The sequence below is a fragment of the Hyaena hyaena genome, unplaced genomic scaffold, assembly GCF_003009895.1.
Source record: "Hyaena hyaena isolate Hyena2069 unplaced genomic scaffold, ASM300989v1 scaffold_386, whole genome shotgun sequence".
NCBI lineage: Eukaryota > Metazoa > Chordata > Mammalia > Carnivora > Hyaenidae > Hyaena > Hyaena hyaena.
The window spans coordinates 1,553,090-1,572,875 of NW_024081020.1; the positions used below are offsets into that span (position 1 = coordinate 1,553,090).

Below are 19,786 nucleotides of genomic sequence, written 5' to 3' on the forward strand. Positions count from 1 at the left end.
GGGGCGGCGTGCGGGTCTGGACGCCTCGCCAGCGCTGGCCCTGGGGCAGCCACGTCGCCACTCTGGGCTCCTGTTGGGTGGGCTTGTTTGCTGGCTCTCCAGTTCCTGTCCCCAGAAGCTGTGCCCTTTGCGGCCGGAGTCCGGTCGGCGACGTCCCCCGTTGCATGTGGGTGTGATGTGTCACTCCTGGTGCGGGGCAGCGTGCCACCGTGCGATGCCACCGTTTTTGCTAGCACAAGCAATCTCGCTGTGAGACAGTGGGCACCCGGGCGCCCGTCGTTCAGGGACAGGCACTCTGCACCGCTCGTCTCCGTCCTTGCACTCGCCTCGCGCACAGCAGACCTCAGCCGGGAGCCAAGGCCCCTCCTGCCCGGAAGCCCCGCACAGCTGGGCCGGGCTCCTCTCTCCGTTTTCCCAGCTTCTGTGCCCGAAGGGCTCCGCCTGGGCACTGCATGGTGAGCACTGCTCCAGTCCCCTTTCAGGGACAGGTGGGAAGACTGCCATCCGCCCCCTGAGTAGGGGGTGGTGGACTTGCCAGGACGAGGGGAGCAGATGGGCTGCGGGACGTGTGTCACGGAGCAGGGCCCAGGCCGAGCTGGGTGGCTCAGAGCTGCAGTGGCCCCTGAGCACCGCCTGCCATGGCCCGGGCCGGCTCCTGTCCCTACTCTGCTGTGCCCTCACTCCGGGGCGGTCACTGCCCTCGTCTTACCAAGAAAATGGGGTCTCGGCAAACAGACCCTGGTGCACCACAGGCCACTACCCGCCCTTGAGGAAACGAAGCCATCAAGGTAAAGCCCCCAGCGTGGCTCCCCAGCCCCTACCCCATCCTGTCCCCTGGGGCTGCTGAGGGGCCAGCGTACCTGGGGGTGGACAGGTCCCCTCCTGCCGCTCTGGGCAGCCCCCCTGATGGGAGCCTCTCCTGTGAGGCTTCTCATGTGGTGCCCTTGCTCTGCCTCGTGGGATCTGCTGGGAGCCCACCGGCCCTGACCATGACCCTCAAGGGTTGAAATGCAAAACGAAACTGCTGTGGCTGGCTACCTGGAGGCCTAGCAGGGGCACCTGGCCAGGTGGCCCCTCTCCCCACCCAGGGGCTCAAGCCCGGTCCTGCCTACCCTGTCAGGGTGTCACCCCATGAGGCCCCCCTCGCAGCCCCGGAGAGCCAGAGCCCTGTGCTGGAAGCCGGCTCCTGCCATGTGGACACCCCCACCCCGATGAATGACCAAGAACAGCTTCTGCAGGTAAGGGGGCTCCTTCACGGACTTTTGGGGAGGGCGCCAGGGGACCCAGATACACACAGGAGGACAAGTCACCACATTTAAACAAACCACTGAGAACTTTAAAATTGCTGTCTTTTGCTTTATTGACAGGTAAATTGTTCAAAAATGTTCTCACGATTCAATAATTACAAAGACTCAGACTTACATTAAAAAAGTAAAAACCAGAACCGCCAGCAGGTGCCGGCCCTAGCAGAGGCCCGGGGAGGTGGGTGCTGGGTGGGTGACACGCACAGGCAGCCCGTGGTGCCCACGTCACTCAGTGCCGACTCCAGGTAAGTGCACGTCTTAAACAGCGTCGCCAAGAACGTCGACTGGCGGGAGAGCAGGGAAAAGCCTGTCCTGGGCTGAAGACCAGCTGTGTCTGCCGGGGCAGTTAGTTACCCGTCAGCTTTTAGTGGGACAGGCCCCAAACCTGATCACTTGACATGTGAGCAAGGAAGGGGGACAGTAAATACGTGGGCCGAGCCAATGTGCAGGAGTGTGTCGGGCGAGTCTACATGATGCATACGGGCACTAATCACAGGGCTCCATGCAGGGGCGGGGCTCCGGGGGTGCTGGCCTCCGCGCGCCCAGCAGGCCTCAGGGCCAGGCTGCAGCTCACGCTCCCCGGTCTGACGGTGAGGCGGAAGCTGTGGAAGCGGGCTGACTTCACAGTAGCAGATAAGGGTGATGCTCAATGGTTGTGACCGGGAACGGACTGACACACAAGGGACCCAGGACTCACCAGGGGCTTCTGTCCATGGCAACGAGGTCGGCAGAAGGCCATGTGCAGCTGACTGTGATGGCTACATGAATAAAAAGGCCACCAACTAACCTCCACTTTCCTGTCTTCACAATTCTAGTGACACTGGGAACGATACACAACTTCCTACTATTCTCCTAAGGGCCTAGGAAACACTTTGAGGAAACGGGGAACAGGCTCGTCACTGAGGCTCAGCGTTCTGAGCGGTCCGCTTCCTTGGCGGAGCTGCGCTGGGCCCACCGGGCTTCTGTGGGGCCCCAGGCGCCTTCTTGGCCTGTTCTGGGCCGGGAAGGCTGAGTGCTGGTCCTTCATGTGCAAACGGAACAGCGCTGCCTCCCAGCTGTGCAGATGGGTGGATCTGGTGTACCGCCACAGACCACGCGGCGTAAAACTGATCATTATTATAATAAAGATTTTTCTTTATCTCCGTATCTACAGATTGAGTCTACATTTCCTCAGACAACACTGGAGTCAGCTCAGTCTTGGCACTGACAGTGGAGGCCAGCCACCCCGCCCCCCTGGCTCCTGGGCCCCACGGTGGGGAGGCAGCAGGCTGGCAGCCTCAGGCGTCGGAGGCTGGCTGCTCCAGGCCTTCCAGGGGCAGCTGGCTCCTGTGCGGGGAGTTGGGGCTCGGGGGGCCACTGGGGTTGGAGCTGTTCGATGGAGTCGAGTGTTTGGTCGAATCCGAATCGGGCTGTTAACACAAAGGAGGGAGTAGGTGTGAGAACCAATCACCCTGGGTGCTGCCCAGCTGGATGTGGCCATCTAGTGGAAAGATGCGGCAGCTGCTGTCCCCTTTGTCAGGACAACACACCCTCTCTTTACCCGAACTTCACAGGGTCCTTAAGGTTGCTGGTAAGAGATTATAACCCCACGAATAATTCAGTAATTACTGAGGAATAAGCAACTCCACAGTGAAGAAACCAGACGGTCTAAAGTCAGACAAGGCACATCTGCATGATAAACTTTCTCAACACGATAAAGGATGTCCATGAAAAACCCACAGCTCACTTCATACTAAATGGTACAAGTCAGAAACTTTCCCCCTAAGATGAGAACAGAGATGCTGCATTCACCACTGCTGTTGAGCGTTGTACTGGAAGTCCTAGCCAGAGCCAGAGCAATCAGGCAGGAAAAAGAAAAAGACATCCAGATTGGAAAGGAAAAAGTTAAACCATCTCTGTTCACAGATGAATCCATACGGAGGAAATCCCAACGAACTCAACTCTCCACCCTCAGCAAAGCTGCAGGGTACAAAATCAACACAAAACATCAGTTGTGTTTCTGTTCCACTAGTGATGAACAATGTGAAAAAGAAATAAAGAATACTATTCAAAATAGCATCCAAAACAATAAAACCTATGAATTAATTAGCCAAAGAAGTGAAAAATTTGTACACTGAAACTAAAAGATGACCTAAATAAACAGAAGATCCCATGTTCATGGACTGGAAGGCTGAACACTGTTAAGATTGCAATACTCCCCGCCCCCCACCCCAACCAGTGATACACAGATTCAGTGTAGTCCCTACTGAAATTCCAATGGCGGTCTCTCCTTTTCTCCAGAAATGGAAAAGCCAATCCTCAAATTCATACAGAATTGTAAGGGGCCCAGAGTAGTCAATATTAAGAAAAAAAATGGAAGGAACCGCACTTACCAAACTTACTCCTTCAAAATGTGCTACAAAGCAACAGTAATCCCAGCAGTGCGGTATTATTAGCACAGAGAACAGTGGACTAGAACTGAGAGCCTGGAAATAAATGTGTACAGCCACGGTGAGCTGGCTTTTGATGAGGGTGCCAAGACCATTCAATGAGGGAAAGAACAGTCTGCACAACAAAGAGTGCTGGATACTCCCAAATGAAAGGATGAAGTTGGACCCCTACCTCCAACATATAGAAAATTAACTCAAATCAATGACCTAAATACAAAAGCCCAAACTATAAAACTCATAGAAGAAAACATGCGTAAATCTTCAAGACTTTGGATTCAGCAATGAAGTCTTAGGACATCAAAAGCACAACCAATAGAAAAATACCAAGAAAAAAATTGGGTATCATCAAAATTAGAAGCGTCATATGACATTATAAGGATATGAAAAGACGGCAACGGGGAGAACGAACAGAAGAATGTATTTGCAAGTCATGTAAGAGCCTTGAGTAGACATTCGTCCAAAGGTACAGAAGTAGCCAACAATCTCATAAAAAAGGTGTCTTGACAACACTGCTCATTAGGGAAATGCAAATTAAAATCACAATGAAGTAGAGTAACTTCAAACCTGCTAGGATGTCTATTAAAAAACAAAACCAGGAAAGTAGTGACAAGGATGTGGAGAAATTGTAACTTTCATATCCTGCTGGTGGGAGTGTGAAATGGCACAGCTGCTGTGGAAAATAACTGATGGTTCCTCAAAAAGCTAAACATACTCCACTGCTGGGTACATTCCCCAAAGTAGTAAAGACAGGTACCTGCACAAAACCACGTAAACACACCTTCACATCCGCAGTACATATTTTTTTTTTAACTCTTAATTTTTAAGGTTTTATTTATTTTTCAGAGAGAGAGAGAGAGAGACAGCGTGAGCAGGGGAGGGTCAGAGAGAGAGGGACACACAGAATCTGAAGCAGCTCCAGGCTCTGAGCTGTCAGCACAGAGCCCGATGCGGGGCTCGAACCCACAAACCATGAGATCATGACCTAAGCAGAAGTCAGATTAACTGACTGAGCCACCCAGGTGCCCCTTAATGTTTATTTTTGAGAGAGAGCATGAGCAGCAGGGAAGGGGCAGAGAGAGAGGGAGACACAGAATCTGAAGCAGGTTCTAGGCTCTGAGCTGTCAGCACAGGGCCTGAAGCAGGGCTCAAACTCATGAACCGTGAGATCATGACCTAAGTCAAGTCAAGAACACTTAACCGACTGAGCCGCCTGAGCATTCCGCCCCTATTCTTGACATCCATAAGGTGAACACAGCCCAAATGTCCGTCAGTGGACCAAGGAGCACACTGAACACGTACAGCCATACAGTGGAGGATTGGGCAACAAAAAGGAACAACCCACCGACAGCCGCTACAACGTGAAAAGTTAACAGATCTTGAAGACCTCATGCTAAGTGAAGTGAGCCAGACACAAAAGGCCGTGTAGTACACGGTTCTGTTCAAACAAAATGTCTGCAGCACATGACTCCACAGACACAGAACAAAGATTCGTGGTTGCCATGGGCTGGGGGGAGGGTAGAAGGGGGAGAAACTGCGTAGTTGGCGGGGGGGGGGGTTGGGGTAACAAATGTTTTGAGCTTTTAGCTTGTGGCTGCACGACTCTGAACGTGGAAACAGCCACTGAATTGTTCACTTCTGAATGGCTGCTTCATGTTACGTGAATGTCACTTGCGTAAATTTGGAAGAAGAACAAACGAGGTCAGTGCAGGACGAACAGGTGCTCTGGGCCTCAGGATGGGACATGTTGAGGCCACCACGTCCTCTGCGCGGAATCCCAGCCTGGGACACACAAGCGGAGTCTCAGGACAGGAAATGCGGGACAACCTGAAGTGAGGAGCAGCTCTGCGAAACGTTACGGTGGAGGCTGAACACGGACCTGGGGGGGAGGGGCTGGGGGGAGGGGCTGAAGACCTGAGGTGGCTGAATATGGTGTGTGAGTGGAGGTGGCCCAGGCAGGCCATGTATCACTGACGCCTGGCACGGCGCTTACACAAGGGAACGGCTCTCAGTCCTCAGGGACAGGGGGCGTGGTCTGTCCCACCTCCTGGCACAGTTGAGGGAGTGGCGCACACAGGTGCTTACATGCACTTATTTGCTGGTCCCCAGGGAGAACTGCGTGGCAGGGAGAGAGTTCTGGGGACGTCTGTTAACCAATTCAAAATGTCAGAGAAGCCCTGATTGAGAACGTTCCGTAACAGAACCGTACTGGTAACAAAGCAGTGTCACAAAAGACCCGAAAAAGGCTGGACCCAGACTACAGACATGACTACGAACGCAGAGTGCAGTCCTTCACTGGGCCCTGGGTTTCGGCAGGTCTAGGGGCCGTCACCGGGACGGGGGGGCCCAAGCGCCAAAAGTGCTGGGAGGGTGCAAGGAGTGATTTGAGCCCCGCGATCGGAGGGGAGCCCTGCCTGCGAACCCGACCAGGGCTGTTGTGATGTCACAACTTACTTTCAGCTGGTTCGGCCGCAAAACAGCAAACGGAAAAGTGAGACCTTTGTAGGTCTACTTTTTTGGCGACTTTTCTGGAGGTTTGAAATTTTTCAAAATAGACAGCTGAGAGGAAAAAAGTAAAATAGAAAAAAATAAGACCTACCTCTAGAGCCGTTAACTGTGGGCAGTTTTAAAGGAATTCAATGAAACCTTCCAGGAAAGAAAGTCAAAATATCATGGCAACTGAGAGATGCAGGCTTCCTCAGCGCTGAGGCGAGCGCAGCTCTGAAACCAAGCCAGCCGGGCTCACTCAGAGCACGAGAGGCACGAGTCAACTTTACTGACAGACACTGTCAACAAAACGATCACAGACTGAATCTATTGGTGTAAATGAGAACCCCACACCACAACCAAGGACGATGTACTCTCAGGACGCAGGGACGTCTGCTCTGGCGCTAGCAGGCTGCACAGAGAACCCATGAAGGCGGTCGCTGTGGAAACCTCTGGAAGAAGCATCTTAATATCCATCATCCCTTCCTTACCGAAAACACAAACTGCCAAAGCCAAGAGGAGAAGACCCCTTCCTCAGCCAGGGGAAAGAGCCTGGCCACGAAGGACAGGTTGTGGGGGGGGTGTCTGAGTGAGACCTGGGCAGGGCACGGGGCCCAGGGGTGCAGGACTCCAAACCTAGGTGCTCAGGAGCCCCCACCTCTTCACTCCCACCACCTGCCCCTTCCCCGGGTCAGAGAGACAAAACTCCAAAGCCACCAAGCAAACACGCGTGCCCATCAGAATGCAGCAAGGGGACCAGACGCCGAACGTTCTGAAGCCACCAGCCTGCACAGACACCAGCGGGAGCCGCCAAACACGTAACGGAAGATTACAGTCTGTGGAGCCGTCAACGGGACAGACGCTCCATGTTCCCACATAGGAAAGGCCAAGGTGCGTATCCCCCAGATTAATCTATGAAGTCACAACGTAATCCCAGTGAAAAGCTCAACACAATTTTTACTTCTTCACTGTGGGGCTAACAGGCTGCCTTTAAAACTTCTCTGAAGTGAGGTGCCCGGATGGCTCTGTAGGAAGAACGTGCGACTCTTGATCTCGGGGCCATGGGTTCAAGCCTCACATCGGGTATGGAGATTACAGAAGTACATAAATTTTAAAAAATCATTCAGAGGAAATAAAAACGGCTAAGAGACTGTTATAAAGGGGGAACAAAGAGACGTGGTGCGCCCAGTCTCCTGCTGCAGGCGATGCCGACAGAGGAACAGAACCCACAGTGGGTGCGCCGGGGCACGACCGTCCAGAAATGGAAACAGGCAGGCAAAGGACTCCAACGTGTAATAGCGACGACACTTCGAGTGGGAGGAAAGGTGGCCCGGGGCCAGCACGCATCCAGCTCCGCACACACCCACCGCACACGCTCCCTCTCAGACGCGCTCACGATGGCGGGACAGCAGAGACCCCACGAGAGAACATTTACCGTAGGTGAGAATGAGGTGTGTGTGACAGCACCCTCAGAATCCAGGCAAAACTGGGAAACTAGGGGCACTGGCCAGAGTACTCGCAACAGAGCACGGTCACGATAAGAACGAGGGGTGCAGGTGTGCAGGCGAGCCCCGGAGGGAGAAATGGCCAGCTCATGCTCAGAAAGGCGTGACCTCAGTGAGACTCCGGAACACTGAGTGGAGACCTGTCTCCGCCTGACCAGTTTGGCAGCTGGTGTGAGCGGCTCAGCCCTGGGCCGGGGTTTTAGGGCAGCGACAGGGCCAGCTGTCCAGCGGGTGTCCCCTCGCGACCCTCACTGCCCTCTCCCCCACGGATGCGCCTCGGTCTGTGCGCCCCGATCCGCAGCGGCCATCAGGGGAACAGGACAGAGAAGAGGCCGACGGGGAGGATGCACAGCAGCTACCAGCGCGTCACACCGGAGTAGGATTACACAGAGAGGTCTGGAAGGAAGAAGTTGGCTGGACCTTTCACGGGAAGGTGTTCATCTCTCGGTCACACGGCAGGAGGCCCCGACTTGTCAGTGCCCGGGAGCCCAGAGGCCCAGCGACTCTGTGCCCGGGGCAGTCACCAGTGCCTGGCTCCGAGGCCTCAGGGTGGCGGAGCACCGGGCCGCTCAGACCACCACCCGGAGACAGGAGCCCCCATCTTTCTCCCGACAGGTTCACGGTCCCAGGGCCGTGCCATCCTGTCCCCTCCTCAGCGCAGCCTGAGAAGTTGGGGCTGGGGACCCGTGGAGGGGGTGACAAGTGCTCAGGCCTGCCAGGCACCAGGCTGCTCCCCCTCCCGCACTCCCACCCCATTTCCCGAGCCCGCTGGGTCCCCCCGTGGCTGCGCCTGGCAGGGAGAAGCCTCCGCCACCATCACCGCTGTGATTCTCCATGTGTGGAGATGCACACACCCGGGGGCGTCCCTATACCCAGGCGAGTCTTACCTCTTTGTCAAAGTCCTGGTCAGGGTCAGACATACTCCTAAGGGGCACAGCCACTCCAGGCTCCGGCCCACCTAGGAAACAAGACAGCCATTATCTGCGGGAAGAGCCCAGAGCTGGCCCGGGCCCCCACCCTTGGGCACCTCTGGTACCTGACGAAGGCCATGAGATGTAGGGCTTGTTCCTCGGCAGAGGCGGCCGGGCCGGGCCGGGGGGTGCAGGGCCAGGCCTCTCGTCCTGGCAGGGGGGCACAGCGCTCTGGGTGGAGAGAACGGCAGTGAGCACACTCGGGGCGCCCTCGCCGGGGTGCAGACCCCCCGGGCAGAACCGCGGCCCCGCGGGCACACCAACTGCAAAGCGCGTGCCACAGACACAGCAGGGGTCCCCGGGCCGCGACAAGCCAAACAGGGACAGGCTCCCAGGACAGTGGCACCAGGCCAATCGTGAGCTAAGAACTGGGGACAGCTATTTTAGGCTGAGCCAAATCCCATTTTGTGTTTTTAAGTGAAAAAGAATGCTACCTGCTCGTTTTAAGATGTTCTTGAGAAATCACTTTTGACAGCTAGTTTCTCATGAAACACTAACAGCCTGAAATGGTTAACAGGTGCCAGACAAGTGTAAAGGCCCCAGCGTTCACGATCACGCGGCAGCTGCGCGGCCGACGGAGGACAGGCCAGCCCCCGCGACAGGTGCCCCAGGCCCACTCGGCACCAGGGACCAGGCGGGTGGCAAAGGCAGGCGCAGATGCGGCTCCCGCAGCCCCGCCCACCGCAGCCCGCTCCGCCCCGTGAGCTCACCAGAGGCAAGTCCATGAGCACCTGCATCCCGTCGCCCGGCCCCATGTGGGCCACGTGGTTGAAGTTGGTTGGGTTGGATATCATTTTGGATCTCAGTTCTGGGTCTCTAAGCATCTCTCTGGGGAAAGGAAAGCGTTTTGGGGTTCCAACGCGTCCAGCCCCTCTCGGCTCCCCTCCTCCCGCTCCGTGAGGCCGGGCCAGGGGCCCAGCTCTTACCGCCGCTGCTGCAGCCTCTCCTCCTCAGGCACCTTGAAGACGAACCGCCTCTTGCTCCTGGTCCGCAGCATCTGCTTCTTGCTGTTGTCACAAGTGTCGGGCACGTTGAGGACCGTCCCTGTGGGAACGCAGGGCAATGCCGGTACTTACGTGTGGCCCTCGAGCCGCCGACACGTGGCCCCTCTCGCCCTCCCACCCCACTTACCCGAATTCTTGCTCTTGAAGTAGATCAAGCGGGGCGGCTCGCAGCTGAGCAGATTGAGGGAGCCCTCGGAGTTGAGTGGTCTGATCTGTGTGGAAAGCGGAGGGATGGTCGGCGCGGGCACGGCCCCAAGGGGAGCCGCCCCGCCGCCCCGGGCCTTACCCTGCGCAGGCCGATGGTCTGCACCCACTCCATCGTGCGCACGTCGAACACGTCCACGCCATACTCGCTGTACACTGTGACGTGGGAGGGGCTGCAACCTAGCGCAGACGGAGCAGGGCGGGGTGAGCAGGTGCCGTCCCCCTGTGCCCTCCACCCTGCGCCCCTCCGCCCCCTGCGGGCAGCAGCAAGGCCCTGACGCCAGGGACCTTCAGAGAATGCGAAGGAGGCCACCCCGCCCTCAGCTGTGGGGTTACAGCCAGTTCAGGTTAGGTCGTTCACGTTTCCACTCTAGAACCATCCTTCCCTTCGAATTCACAGACACGACCCGATGCTGAAACGCTCTACCATCACCTCTGTAAGTGCACAGCTCTTAACATACCACAGTGCAGATGCTGAAAGGACCTGTTTAAAAGTTAGCTTTCTCACTGGCTTTCGTATACAATTATTACAGAAACAGAGACTTCAGGCTCACCACATCTGAAACGTAGGGGAGGGGGGAGCGTTCTCTTTTATGAAGCCAATTCCTTTCAGAGACAGCGAAGAGTCCAGTTTCTGAGCAAACGTTCAAGAGCCTCAAACAAAACTGCTTCGCTCTGCGCCCCCTCGCACCTGCTACCCCCCCTCCCGTGAATCCAGTCCTTTCAGGGTCTGTGTACGCCTGGCGGTAACGATCCACCTGCAGTGGGCCCTGCAGGGGGCTCTCCCTAAGTGCCAGGGATGCCTGGTGGTCGTCCTGGTGACAGGAAGGCCGCCTAGCGCACCAAACACCCAGAAGTGTCAGCCTGTCTGGCACGTGAGGCTGAGGGGACGCTCCCATGTCTGGAACTGCAGGGAAACCATCTGAACTGTCGGAAAGCGAGCGGGCCACAGATGGCCTCTGGGGTCGGCAGGCGGGCGGGAGGTGCCCTGTCATCACTCTGCCTCAACGGAGCCCCCAGCGCGGCCCTGCAGAAATGCACGGCTCAGCCTCCGTTCCTAGTCCCCTGCCCTCCAGGTTTGAGTTGAACACCCTCACGTCACATGTCACTAAGTGAAGAATTTTTAAAAGGGCTCTGCTGTGCTGCCGTCAAGTTCCCAGGGGGCTACGCGGTCGGCCCTTCTGTTTCAAATGCAAAAAGGAGAACATGAAACCGGGTTTAGGAAGCAGACAAGATGCTGGGACTTGCCACCAGATCGTCTCAGAGGTGACTGGTCAGAAGCGTGAGGTGCCTCTCAGAGGACCACTCTCCACGCGCAGGCGTCTGGGGCAGCTCCGCCTACCAGGGAATACGTGGGGCTTCGTTTGCAGGGAGCCAAGAAGAACTGTGTGCGTGTGTGTGACCTCTGAGTGATAAACTGACGTGTCCACTCTTAGGAAAAATTCAAATTAGAACGTCAACACCAGGGGCGCCTGGGGGACTCGGTTAAGCGTCTGACTCTTGATTTTGGTTCAGGTCATGATCTCACGGTTCGTGGGTTCGAGCCCTGAGTTGACAGCACAGAGCCTGCTTGGGATTCTCTTTCTCTGCCCCTTCCGTGCGTGCCCTCTGTTCCACTCTCAAGATAAATCAATAAACTTAAAGAAAAAAAAAAGGCCAGCACCAGGGGTGACAGGCCTGCATTTGAGCCGGTTCCACCGTGTGCCCAGTGCAAGCCGCCTCTCCTCTGTGGCCCTCAGCGTCCTCCTTGGCAAGATGGGATGGCTGTGTCCTCCGTACGTGCCAGGGGACAGTGGGAACACAGGACAGTGCTCAGCTCGGGGCGTGGGATGTGGAGGCAAGTTACAGCTCTCCAGCTTGAACGTTACTGTTTCCCGCCAGCTCTAAGATCAATTTGGTGTCCACACCGTGCACACAGGACAGAAGAGCGGCCACGAAAGTGGAGCGAGAACTGGAAAGGGAAAAGCCAGGAGCACCGAGTGTCTGCCGGTCACACAGCCAGCATTCCTGAATCTTCACGTCAGTGGCCTTTCTACGTGTTCCAAAACGGGATTCTAGGGGAGCCCGGGCGACTGGGCCGCTTAAGCATCCGAATTCAGCTCAGGTCATGATCTCACGGATCACGGGTTGGAGGCCCGCGCCAGCGCTGTGCTGACAGCTCAGAGCCTGGAGCCTGCGTCTCCCTCTCTCTGCCCCTCCCCTGCGTATGCTCTGTCTCTCTCTCAAAAACAAACAAACATTAAAAACCAACCAACCTCAGGATTCTAAAGGAGAAGACTGATTGGCAGGGATCCTACGGGGCTCAGGGGCCCTCCTACGTGGGCTCCCACGAGGAAGACACGGTGCAACAGGGAAGGGGCCTGGAGAAGCGTCACGGCGACAGGCCTTGCCTCCTTCCTGCTGGCCCTGGGCTGCCAGCACTGACCAAGTCAGGAAGCACCCGGCAAGGCCGGAGAGCCACAGGCTGGCGCATCCGTTACCTCAAGGGCCTGGCGTCCTGTTCCAGCACCCTGGCTGCACCGCCAGCCTGGTGAGGCCAGCAACCAGGCACAAAAAAGGTGGTCCTTTTAGTCCATTTAGGCAATTAAGAAGACCTCAGGCCCCACCCCCTCAAACTGAGCGTGAACCCGGCATCTAGTCTAGTTTGTGCGGCCGTCTCTTTGTGGGGATGACCAGGATACGCAGAGCAGGTGGGATCTGAGGCCCGCAGTCCACCCCGAGCGACCAGACGGTGGGCCGGGGGGGTGTGGGCCCTGAACCGACTCCACGCCCTTGCCCACCAGCTCAGGCCTCAATGACTCGTGTCCTGGGACTGCGTTCCCCAGAAAGCCACTAAACTGGGCAAACACAGGAAGGCAGCTCCTCGCACTTCCGGAAAATGTCCTTCCGGGAGCTTTACTGGACACCGGAGCTGAGATCTTTCTGGCTACCAGAAACCTTCCGCTTGTTTCTATTACCGTGTGGATTCACAAACCAGCCCCATCGGGGTTCTCCGGCTGAGGGGCCCCTGCGAGGCCCCCGGCGCTCCGGGACAGAGAGGCACTGCGGGCGGGAGGCTGGCTTGAGCAGGAAGCCCGCCCGCGCCGGTCTGAGACCACACCTTCTCCTGGAGAAATGGTGGCGCCCACCTCTCAGGCGCCACTCTGCCTGCTCAGTTAAGGGAACCGGGACACAAACCAAAGCAGAACAGAACACGTGCTCACTGTCGATGTGAGAAGCGGCAACAGGGATATGGCAACAGAAAACATATACATACTACAGGCAACAGGCGCCGCAGGCCACATGAGCTCCTGCATGCGTGACCTCCGGCCTTGCGGGTCCACGTACAGTCCCATGTGGCTGAAGCAAAGCAGGTACTCCTCGCTTTTGAGCTCCACAGCACAAAGGGCATCAAAAGACTGCTGTGAGAGGAACGTGAGCGAGGGGTCACTGGGATTTACCAGGGTCAGAGCCTGCCCGTCCCCCTGGGGGCTCAGCACACAGAACCCAGAAGGGTAGCCCACACAGAGCTTGTCTTTGATCGCGGCCATCCACTGCACAGGGCCGGGGGCCACCATCTCATTGAACTTCCTGTGGAAAGGCCTAGTTCTCTGGACCTCGTAGCAAAGGACCAGCCGCTTCACGGCTGCAAACAGGCAGGTGGAAGAGCTCTTCTTCAGCGTTGCAGTTGCGATGAGCTGGCAGCCTTTTGTTTCCGGAAGCTTGATGTCGACGTTGCTTTCCGCCCCATCGAAGGCAGACCACGGGCAGAGATGGACGTGGTGGTTCCGGCCGCAGAGGAGGACGGCGATTTTCTCTTTGGGAGCGAGCTCGATCTGGTACACTTTCTTATAGTCAGCAACACGGACGATCACTGCGGGAGCGCAACGTCGGGCTCTCAGAGCGGCACAAGGGTGTCTGCTCCCTTCCCGCAGCCCGCGTGGAGGGAACGGCCCAACGCACTCTAGAACATGCTGCTCCCCCCCCCAACAGCCTGTAGACACCGGAGAGCGCCCTCCTTCAGCGGCCCCCAGCGGCCCCCTTCTAAGACCCCTCCCCCGGGGCCTCGGCCCGGCCGTCCTTCCAGCTCATCCCTGAGGCCGAGAGCCCTTGGGGGTTGTTGCATTTAGGCGACAAAGACCTGCCTCCAACCTCCCTGTGCCCTCCCCCCACCTCACAGGGCCCCCAATCCTGGGGATGTTGGATGCAGGGCCTGCACTAAGGGCTCTCTGAGCAAAGCCCCGGGTCTGGGTCCTGAGGGACCGACAGCCCCAGGCAGGCCTGCGGCAGCAGCCACCCCAGAGGTGACGCGCGTTGGCCCTGAGCTCGGCAGGAAGGGAGCACAGCCCACCCCGGAGCAGCCCCTCGTTTCTGGGAGAAGCCAGCAGGGCCCAGGCCAGTGCCGGGCTCCTTGCATTTCTGTCCCCGGACACAGGGCAGCGAAGAGGGGGAGACATGAGATACTCTGTGTTTTCCTGCCAGGGAGAATGAAATGTCAGAATCAGAAGCGACAGAAGGGAAGTTTCCGTCAGGCCTCAGCACACGGAGGGATTCGGGGAATGGTCCTCCTTCTAGGAAGCACCCCTGCCCCCTAGCTGCCACGCAGTCCGTTCCTGCATGGGCTCTGTGAGGGTCCACGGGGCGGGTGTCTGCGTCCCACTGCACGCCACGCTCGGGGACAGCGGCAGGCGTGCCACACACGTCTATCAATGTCTGTCGTCTGTGCTGCAAATCACTCTTCGCTGCCTGCCCTTCCCTCCCTCTGCGTGCTTCCCACGTCACCGAGCGCGTCCCAGCCCCTGCCACACATCCCGCTCCCGCGAGCCCAGGACTCACCATCACGGGTCACCTCTATGACGTAGAGCCCTTCTTCCAGGCCGACCACAATCCTGTCCCCATCTGTCAAGGCAGGAGAGGCAAGAACACAAAGGAGGTCAGTGCTACAGGCGCGTCATCCGCCTCTCGGCAGGTGCAGGAACCACAGCCGACCGGACAGCACGGCTGCGGCCTCCGCGTGCGGGCGCCCCCCGCGGGCACGCACCCACGACGGCGGCACTCAGGACGGCCTTGATGAGCGGCAGCGTGCGGTCGTAGGCCTCCTGCGGGACGTGCACGACCTGGTTCCTCAGGCGGTTCTTGTGCAGGATCGACTGCAGCCCTTCCAGAATCCCCACCCACTTCCTCTTTTCGTTCTCATTTTCTGTCAGAATGAGCAGTGAGCTGGTCTTAGAAGGTGTCCCTAAGAGAGAGGCTGTCACCTTCATGACAAACAGAGAGAAGAGCTGTAAGACAACCAAAGCATGGCAGACACACGCCCCAGCCTGGCCACCACCTCGCACCGCAGCTGGGGACAGGAGGGCACGCCTCCCAGCGCCGTGACTGGGGCGGCCGCGGGGGGGGGGGGACACAGTGGTAAACAGGCAGCCTGTGCCGCACCCCCCCCAACAACGGCAGATTTTAGTTAACTCCACCCTTGCCGGCACTGTAACATAGTGATTTCTTGGGGCGCCCGGGTGGCTCAGTCCATTAAGCATCTGACTCTGGCTCAGGTCATGATCTCATGGTTCGTGGGTTCGAGCCCCGCGTCGGGCTCTGTGCTGACAGCTCGGAGCCTGGAGCTGCCTCGGATTCTGTGCCTCCCCCTCTCTCTGCCCTGCCCCTGCTCACAATCTGTCTCTCAAAAATAAATGTTAAAAAAAAATTTTTAACTGATTTCTTGGGACACCTAGGTGACTCAGTCGGTCGAGCATCTGACTGCAACTCAGGTCATAATCTTGCAGTTTTACAAGTTCAAGCCCCACGACGGGCTGTGTGCTGACAGCTCGGAACCTGGAGCCTGCTTTGAATTCTGTGTCTCCCTTTCCCTCTGCCCTGCCCCCACCATGGTGTCTCAGTCTCTTTCAAAATAAACAAACTTAAAAAAAAAATTCCCGGGGCGCCTGGGTGGCTCAGTCGGTTAAGCGTCTGACATCGGCTCAGGTCATGATCTCGTGGTTTGTGGGTTCGAGCCCCGCGTCAGGCTCTGTGCTGACAGCCAGCTCGGAGCCTAGAGCCTGTTTCAGATTCTGTATCTCCCTCTCTCTCTGCCCCTCCCCTGCTCATGCTGTCTCTCTCTCTCTCTCAGAAATAAAGAATTAAAAAATATATATTAAAAAAAACACCCCAACGGACAGGCTGGGGAGACTCTTTCTCCAACCCACAATCTCTCAGAAGCTTCCTGACACTGCACCATCTAACATGAACTCGGGGGCGTGGGGTGCTCTCCATCTCAGCCAACAATGCTGAGAAACATCTACTGACTTCTTCCTGTTTCGCTCCAGGTAATGACCAGAAGGGAAGCAGTGGCGGCACATCGCATCTGTAAAGGGCGACGCGGTGGCTTCCAGCACCAGGCACGTTGTGACTGGAGTCACAGACTCACACACACACAGGCTGGGGTGCAGGATGGAAGGCCGTGCCAGTGACGTGGGGGAGATGGGGCCCTGGGAAGGAGGGACCTCAAAGCGAGGGAAGGCCTCTGAGCAAGACAGGCAGTGGAGGGAGAGGAGGCCCCCTCTGGATCAGCCCTTTGCTACGGCGCAACAAAACGCTGCGAGAAAGAGCCGTGTTCTTTTAACCACGTGATTTCTGGACTAGGAAGAGCAAAGCATCTCAAGGACCCGGAGGGGAGCATACCCTGAATATACACGGGACGTCTCGGCGTGAAGCGTGTATGACATCTGAGGCCAGGACAGAGCTCACCGAGAACTCCTCGTCTCTGGTAAGGAACAGAACACCCAGAAGGTCAGAAAGAACGTGCATGCAGGCGGGTCCTCTGCCCCAGTTACGAGAAAGGATGCAGAACGTGAAATGGGCCCCTGGCCTCCACCCAGGTGATGAAACATGCTGACAAAGCCAACAAGTGACTCAAGGACCCTGCACGTGTTTCAGTGGCTAGGGACGCGTGAGAACAGAAGCTCCTTCCTGGAGTCGCACGGTTCTAGTCTGTGTCAGATACCTCCAGTCACACACATTGCTGAACTGGCCTGTACTCGGCTACATCAGGTGGCCACTTGGTGAGGGACTCTAAGGAAGGGGGTGCAGTGCGCCAAAATGACTGTGGGAGCCCCGTGTCCGATCCCTTCTAAGTCCTGGGCTCCACATCTAACGCCGCCACGTTCCTGGGCCGCCAGGCTGGGCCACCCGAGCCCAGGGACAGACAAGCAGGATCACCTGAGGGTGTGCAGTGGGGGCCGCTGCAGAGGTGACTCCGCTAGACTTCTGTCCCTGAAGCTTCAGGGTGCCCACCGCGGCCCACTGTTCCCCAAGCACCAGTGCTGGGTGGCTGCCAATGGGAAGAGAGGACGCGGGGCCCTGGGCTGAGCGCACCCCTCATGCCGACTGCCTCATCCCTCTACCCCGTTTACACGAACCCCAAGAGAAGCCGGGAGGAGGCAGGATGCTCTGCCATCTCCCGGGGCCTGAGGCCAGGAAGGCATGTGCCACGAGGGCGGGCAGCGGAGGCACGTGGCGGCACCCAGGGCTCCAGACTCTGGCACAGAGAGTACGTTCAGGTCCTGACGCCTCAGGCTGTGAGGCTGTGCCATGTGCTTCTGGGATATTTTCTACCTGTTCTTGGGACACGTTGTTTTATGTGGTATAAGTGCCCACCTGGCAAATCGTCGCGTGCAGGAAGACCCAGGCTGGTACAGCACACACACTGCGTGCCATACGTGGAGCAAGGACGTGAAAGTACAAATGAGATTCGAGATCACCAACCAAGAGAAGTTGGAACTCGCAGAATAGGACAGACCGCACAGAACACACACCTGAGGTCCAGGACCTGGCTGGCGACGACGCCAGGCTGGGTGGATTTTCCTTCCGGAAGGTCGTACAGAAAGAGCTTGCAGTCACAGACTACCGCGTAAGCCCGCTGCCATCCCTTCTTCACCCCGGTGGGCTTTGGGACCTGCGGGTAACAGTGACCACACTCCGCTGCACATGGTGGGGGCCCCGGCCCCGGGGGATGGCCTGCCCGTGCGACCCTGCATCTGCCGTGCGGCTGGCCTGCTCTCCGGGGACGGCCCCTTCACACCATCCCAGGCCGGTGCCAGAGCGGGGTCTGGGCACTACTGGGGAGGGATCTACACGTGGTACAGGGTGGTGCAGGGGCCGAGGTGGTAGAGTCAGCAAACAGGCGTGTTCGGAGCACACGCAGAGCACACGCGGAGCACGCACGGAGGATGCCGGACGCTGTGGCTCAGAGGCTGTGCAGACACAGGCAGCGCCGGGCTAGGGAACCCTGTGTTTAAGTGCGCAGCCAGAAGGGGGGACAAGGGGCCCCAGCAAACTGAGGTGTTTCTGTGAGATCCTCAGAACCCAGGCCCCAGTGCCCTACTGCCCCAGGAGGGGAGGCCTCCCAAGCGGTGCAAAGGTCACTTCACAAAACAACTAAGGACAGCCTTTGGGAGGAGCGGGTGGGACCGTGTGTCATGAGGGAGTAAACAGCTCCTCCCCTGCCCCATCTCCAGGAGGCCTACCTTGACGTAGCCCTTGTAGGCCGTCCCAATGCCTCTCTGCACATCCACGCCGAGAGGCCGCTTGGACTGCTCAGGAGGGATGGGGCACACCTGGGGGGCGCTGTCTCTGCAGGCCACATGGCAGGCGAAGGAGCACACTAGGAAAGTGGGGGGGGGGGGGCGGCACGGCCGTCAGAGCCCGACTCCTCCGGCGCGGGACGAGGCTGGGTAATAAACACCCCCCGACCCACACAGTCGCGGGAATGATCCAGACAGCCAGCGCAGCCAGCACGCACAGGTCCCACAAAGCCCTGGGACTCTGGCCCCAAGCAGCTCTCCGGCAAGCTGGGGGCCCTTGTGGGGAAGGAGGGCTGGCGCCTCGCTGCCACAGGCATGTGACAGGGCAATGGCTTCAAGGACACACAGGTGTCCTGGCAGCTGATCAAAAGGCAACAAAAGGAAAGGCCTCGGCTACCAGGGAGAACACAAAGCTGGACTGGCTGCTGCCGCCTGTGTGACTTCGGGGGGCTACTCGCCTGTGATCACATCGCTCTGAACTGGTCTTGCTGCCAAATGCGAGTGCAGCACCGGCCCCGGGGGGAGCGCAGCACAAAGGAGGCATAGATACTGGTTTATCCTAATGAGGAGCTTAAAGTCCTGCTTCCTCCCTCCGGGGATGCCACCCCCGCCCCCGGCCTCGGGACGTGGGGCCCACACTCACCCTCGCAAGCGTAGCCCTGGCGGATCAGCCCCACCATCAGGGAGGTGCAGTGGCTGCACTGCGTGGGGCTGGAGAAAGACTTGATGCTGAACTGGTGAGCTTTTGGCTGGAGGAAGAATATTGGGAAGGTAAGACCCAGGCTCTGAGCAGAGACCGTCTGGGGTCAAATCTACAAACTTGGTCATGGCCTTGAAAGGTTGAAAAGGTGCAGTTTCACTTTGAGATGTGCTAACCAGAGAGGAGGGCTTAACACCCCCCTCCAGAGCTGGAGCCTAAAATAAGTCAACACGCTTCCTTTGGTGAGCTCTGGTCTCCCCAGGACAACAGCGGAGGGGGTCGGGCCGCCATAGCCGCCACCGCTCCGGGGTCCCTGGGGACTGCCCACAGGCCACGTCTTGGGGCGGGCTGCCGCCCACAGCCGCCCTTGCACGTGAGACCAAAAGACAAGCAAGAAATGAATGGCAGCCCTGTTGCAGAGAGCAAAGGCCTGGACAGACCCACCGCGGACAGACGCCAGAACACAGTCCCCAGGGGGTGGAGAGTCAGGCAGGGCAGAGGAGCAAGCCACAGACACAAAGGTCAGCAGGTCCACACAGCCCTGACACAGCAAAACAAACGCATCATACTCGGGACACAAATACCACAGGACCAATTGTAGGAAGCAGGGAGGAGTGACACAAAATGCAG

General features: G+C 57.8%; 1 protein-coding gene across 1 annotated transcript in view; it reads right to left on the reverse strand.

Annotated features, from left to right (window-relative positions):
* Positions 1 to 1,332: 1,332 nt before the first annotated feature.
* CDC42BPB (CDC42 binding protein kinase beta) overlaps positions 1,333 to 19,786 on the reverse strand; it is a 101,774-nt gene continuing 83,320 nt past the window's right edge. Inside the window, exons 24-37 of the mRNA XM_039251183.1 lie at positions 19,100 to 19,205; positions 18,400 to 18,536; positions 17,689 to 17,828; positions 16,556 to 16,637; positions 14,922 to 15,138; positions 14,717 to 14,779; positions 13,158 to 13,754; positions 9,984 to 10,081; positions 9,825 to 9,909; positions 9,620 to 9,737; positions 9,404 to 9,521; positions 8,759 to 8,864; positions 8,610 to 8,680; positions 1,333 to 2,713 (exon numbers count right to left, since the gene is read on the reverse strand). Of these exons, the coding sequence (XP_039107114.1) occupies positions 2,582 to 2,713; positions 8,610 to 8,680; positions 8,759 to 8,864; positions 9,404 to 9,521; positions 9,620 to 9,737; positions 9,825 to 9,909; positions 9,984 to 10,081; positions 13,158 to 13,754; positions 14,717 to 14,779; positions 14,922 to 15,138; positions 16,556 to 16,637; positions 17,689 to 17,828; positions 18,400 to 18,536; positions 19,100 to 19,205 (2,070 nt within the window). The 3' untranslated portion in view covers positions 1,333 to 2,581. The remainder of the gene's footprint in view (positions 2,714 to 8,609; positions 8,681 to 8,758; positions 8,865 to 9,403; positions 9,522 to 9,619; positions 9,738 to 9,824; positions 9,910 to 9,983; positions 10,082 to 13,157; positions 13,755 to 14,716; positions 14,780 to 14,921; positions 15,139 to 16,555; positions 16,638 to 17,688; positions 17,829 to 18,399; positions 18,537 to 19,099; positions 19,206 to 19,786) is intronic.